The 4800-nt window shown below is 42.0% G+C and overlaps 1 protein-coding gene across 1 annotated transcript in view; it reads left to right on the top strand.

The window, feature by feature from the left end:
• LOC111862589 (osteopetrosis-associated transmembrane protein 1) overlaps window positions 1-4800 on the top strand; it is a 10423-nt gene that overhangs the window by 3831 nt on the left and 1792 nt on the right. Inside the window, exons 3-4 of the mRNA XM_033750722.1 lie at window positions 910-1027; window positions 3444-3688. Of these exons, the coding sequence (XP_033606613.1) occupies window positions 910-1027; window positions 3444-3688 (363 nt within the window). The remainder of the gene's footprint in view (window positions 1-909; window positions 1028-3443; window positions 3689-4800) is intronic.

Here is a 4800-nt window from a genome sequence, read left to right as displayed (position 1 = left end):
GGGGGGGGGGGAACACTCTGTGGCCTGTACGAGTGACTGCTACTTGTCAGCGAAGTTAGTGCCAACTTTAGCGGATAGAGGGTGTTCTGTGGTCAGCACCACAGATCCCCACGGCTGTTAATTTCGGTTTTCTAGACTGGAGCCACTATTTCTTTGAAATATCACCTCAGTTATCCTCACAAGGCTGAGTAGACCCCGTTCCAGACCCACTACTTCTCAGAAAATCTGGTAACGCCGGGAATCGAACCTGGGACCTCTGGATCTGTAGCTGGAAACTCTGACCACTAGACCACAGAGGCAGCCTCTTTGAATATAGGAACCACTCAGCAAAATCTGTTTACTTGTACCTTCGCAATATGCTTCATACAAATAGTTTTTTTGCCTTCCACTAGACTACATTAACTTGGCCAAAGCAAATGAGTAAGCATATGCCTCTAGCCTTCTTACTATTAATAAATGAGATAAAATTGAAGTTGTCTTTGTTATAATATGGGGCACATGGTAGTATATTTGGTTGAGGCACTGTGCTGCAACAAGCCGAAACGTTGCAGGTTTGTTTCTGATGAGGTCATTGGATTTTTCAACTGACCTAATCCTTCCAGTCACACTAGGGCTCTGGGGCCAACTCATTCTCTAACAGAAATGAGTATAAGGAATCTTCCTGGCGATAAAGGGTGGTCAGTACATGAGGCTGACAACCTCACCACAATCTGTGAGCCAGTTGTCTAGAAAATATGGGAGCCTTGACATTACACAACCCAGTGGGCCTCCACGACCTGTTAACAGGGATAGCTTTACCTTTTTTATTGTTATGATATACTCTTCTGGTTGTATGAAACAGATCACTATCTGTTGTTGACTGTAGTATTTTTGGTAATTATAGTAAACACTTTGTTTGTTTTGTATAAGGCTCATGATGGTGGTGGTCATGCTTGTAAGATGGAACTTGTGAATTTGGATCGCCTTGAAGTAATTGAAGGTGCTCTTGATTATGTTTGTAAGCTCTGGCAAAGAGGTCAATGCAATAGTAAGTATCCTCTATAATGTACATGATGAAATTCTGTGATGATGAATTAGATGTAAAGAAAAATAACACCATTTGCATGCGCTTGATGAATTTTCATTACAAACTTTTTAACAAACACACACACACAGGCATATATATTGTGACGTGTCAAACCGTTGTTGGGCAACGGGATGTGGAACAAGTTACCATGAAGACAGACTCTTGATAAACGGTCGGTTGCCAAGTTATGCAACAGTGGAAACGAGGTTACGCAACAGTAAGGAAAGCGGTGTTTTTCCATGCTGTGCCTAGCCAAACCGAAGTGCGCTGGTTGCTACGCAGCGTTGCCCAGCAACACCTCTGTAAACACAGCAATTACGCAACAACAAAGCGAGATGCGTTTTCCGCTGTCCAACTGAGGGTTTATAAGAGAGACTGGAAAGCCTAAGGAAGTCAACCCATGTGGAGGCAGGATCAAATACCTCCACTGTGACTCTGCGAGTCGTAGGAGGCGACAAAAAGGGAAGTCTCAAAGCAGACAGTAAAATATGGTCACGAGTCCCAAGGGACCCGGACCCGAGAAAGACTGCCCCACAAAAATAAGACCATAACTGTCAAACAGTGCCCCAGATTTGGGCTCAACACCAAGACTGACTGACCATCAGTCGCAATTTGATTTTGACTTTTGACTTAAGGAAGTCAGTTAGCGGCCTCCGTAGTCTAGAGGTAACGTTCCCACCTCATGACTCGTAGTACGCGGGTTCAAATACCCGGCAGAGGTCGTCAAATTTTTAAGGGTGGAAAAATTCAGGGAACAAGTCCTCCGGGAGGGACTTTAAGCTGTGGGTCCCATGTCGTAGCTTTACGGCATGTAAAACAACCTCATATCTCCAAAGGAGGCCACTGAGCCAAATTAACGGACATTTCCCGCCCAACAGCAGTCTCTAATACCTCTGGTAGATGGGGGAAGATTATAGATACCTCTCAGCTAGTAGAGCCGGTCTCGGTGGCTGGGCGGGACTGATGGTAAGCACCAGTACCGGTAGGATATAGAGACTGGTAGAAATCATAGAGGGAAGCACAATGGACCAATACAGGTCTCAGTGCATGGGGAAACCCACCCTCTCTAATAACTAACTAACTAAGGAAGTCAGTTAAAATGTAGCAGCCGCTGAAGACAGTGTCGGTTAGTATTTGGAGTATTCAGTGAGTATTTGGAGTGAGTATGAGACAGCCACCGAAAGAAGAAGAATGGAACGTATGTTATACTGAAGATAGCGTGAAGAGATTAGTGTGCAGGGTTTGTAAATTGTGTAAACCCATAACAGTGTCAATTAATTGTAGTTACGACTTGTAGGTTGTTAAATAAACCAATTAACAATCCAAACAGCGTCTTCAGTAGCAAAACATATGACAGTATATAGTATAGTATAGTGTAGTATAGTGTAGTATATGGAATAAGAACGGTATGTTGGCAGTGCTTAAAAATAATAAACATACAACATCATGGTTTTTATGTGGTTTATTTTATGATGCTGTTAGTATCTAGATTATATAGTACTGAATTGTAGGGTGATAGATGAATTGGAATGGATTTGGAAAGAAACAGTCTTGGCTTAATCAAAATAGTATGTTGGCACTTGTCTTGAGGGACTGAGAAAAATCATGACAACCTTCATTCAGGATAGACAGTGTCCAAGCTGAGATTTAATCTGAGCATCCCTGAATATGGGTCTAGAGCCAGCTGAGATCTTATCCAAGCACCTCCAAAGTATGAGTGTAGACTATTACAGCTGTATCAGCCTACTCAGTTTAATAGCATGTTACGCACAATAGAAGACTGTAGGTCATGGTGCAAGGGCTGAGAAGGCCCACCCCTTATACATTCATTCCTGTGATATTGAATTTTGAAAAGTAAGAACAGTGAAACCAGGGAGCTGGGATAGCGACTGGCTATGAGCTGGATGAAGGAGGGGTCCCAGTAAGATAAAGAATTTTCTCTTCACGTTATCCTGACCGGCTCTGGGGCCCACCTAGCCTCCCATCAAATTGGTATTGGGGGCTCTTTCAACAGGGGTAAAGCAGTAGGGGCGTGAAGCTGGCCACTCACCTCCAACTAATGCCGAGATCTAGACATGCACCCCCCCATACACCTTCATGGTGTAGTGCTTGATTAGTAAAGCAAAGGGACAAATTTGAGGACACTGAAATCCCTGTATAAGGTTTGTTTGGGGATCAGTGTATTTTAACACAAATTTGAGGAAAATCTTAAACAGAAAAAATTTAATACTGAGGTCACTGACATAGGTTCATTCAAATTGAATGTTAAATGAAGGAAAACCCCAAGTTAAAAACGTTAAATGCAGATTCACCTGTATTTGTACTTCCCACTTTCTGTGCGTGACAAATAAAGACGGGGTATCATTTTTATTTTCAGGTTGTTTTATTGTAAAAGATAATGGAACGTTAACACCACAACTTTCAAACATTACTGTTAAATTTCAACAACTTTATAATGCTACTCAAGACTGCTTTAGTCAGTTTTACAATGCTACCACTAAGAAATATGAATCAGCAATATGTGCCAACTGCACTGAAAAATACTGTGCTCTCAATCAGTACTATGAAGATTTGAAAGCTGATACAGGAGAAGGAATCGTGTGCATGGATATTGTGGATGCAGTGAGTATCACAATGTATAATAATACTCCTGTTCTTAAATGCAATGCTTGCCTAGTGTTATGGAATGGATTGCCATAGTAATGACAGATGTAACACTGGAAATACATTATAAAAGTACTGTAAAATATGAAATGTCAATATGTTTCATGTATGTGCTTTAGTTTTAGTCATTGTTTTATTTCAAGAGTTAAAGTTTTTCTCATGGAAAAGTAGAGAAGTGTTGTGATTGAGATGGCAGCATTCAGGCTTCATATCCTGAGAACCCGTATTCACATCTCAGCCTGCTATCACCGGATAGTTTTAAATGGAAAAAAACTTTCGAAGAAAGTTGCGTAAAATTATTTATGGATTACAGCTTGTTTGTAAGATTCAGCAAGCTTGGAGCTTGCAATCCATATCAGGGTGCATACAGTTCATACTCACATGCCTTTCTCCTTTGTGTTCTCAATACTGCTGGATGTTCCAATTAACTCTAAGAATGTGTTGACATTATTTTGCATTCCTGTGGTTAGCATTGTTACTTTAGTTACTATTCTTCCTATTAACAGTAATTACTATTAGTTTTTATATAAAAGACTGTCAAACAGTTCTTAATGAAACTTGAAATATACATGTAAGATTTGAGGCTTTCACGGCGGTGACTATGAAGAAAGCAGTCTTCTGGGATTTGGCACCGTGTATATGTGGTGTATATGTGGCCTATCGCCTGGCCAAACACTTGGCTGGCCTACTGAGGACATACACTGGCAACGGTCCACGCCACGTGAGGAACTCCATGGAATTTGTCCACACACATTGGACTCTCTCCATGTTGATCCCCACGACATAATGGTCAGTTTCGATGTAGTGTCACTCTTCACCAGGGTGCCTATAAAAGATACGATGGATCTGCTAGGACGACATTTCGAAGAAAACATCTTGAGACTCTTCCGCCATGTCCTGACCACCTCATACTTCACCTTCAATGGCCAGTTCTATGAACAAACCGATGGTGTGGCGATGGGCTCGCCACTCTCTCCGGTCATCTCTAACCTCTATATGGAGGACTTCGAGGAGAGGGCACTTGACTTGGCCCCACACAAGCCCCGCTGCTGGTTTCGCTACGTGGACGA

The sequence above is a fragment of the Cryptotermes secundus genome, unplaced genomic scaffold (genome assembly GCF_002891405.2).
Source record: "Cryptotermes secundus unplaced genomic scaffold, Csec_1.0 scaffold1768, whole genome shotgun sequence".
NCBI classification, from domain to species: Eukaryota; Metazoa; Arthropoda; class Insecta; order Blattodea; family Kalotermitidae; genus Cryptotermes; species Cryptotermes secundus.
Note: the sequence above shows the minus strand (reverse complement) of the source record. Positions and strands in the feature narration are given on the sequence as shown.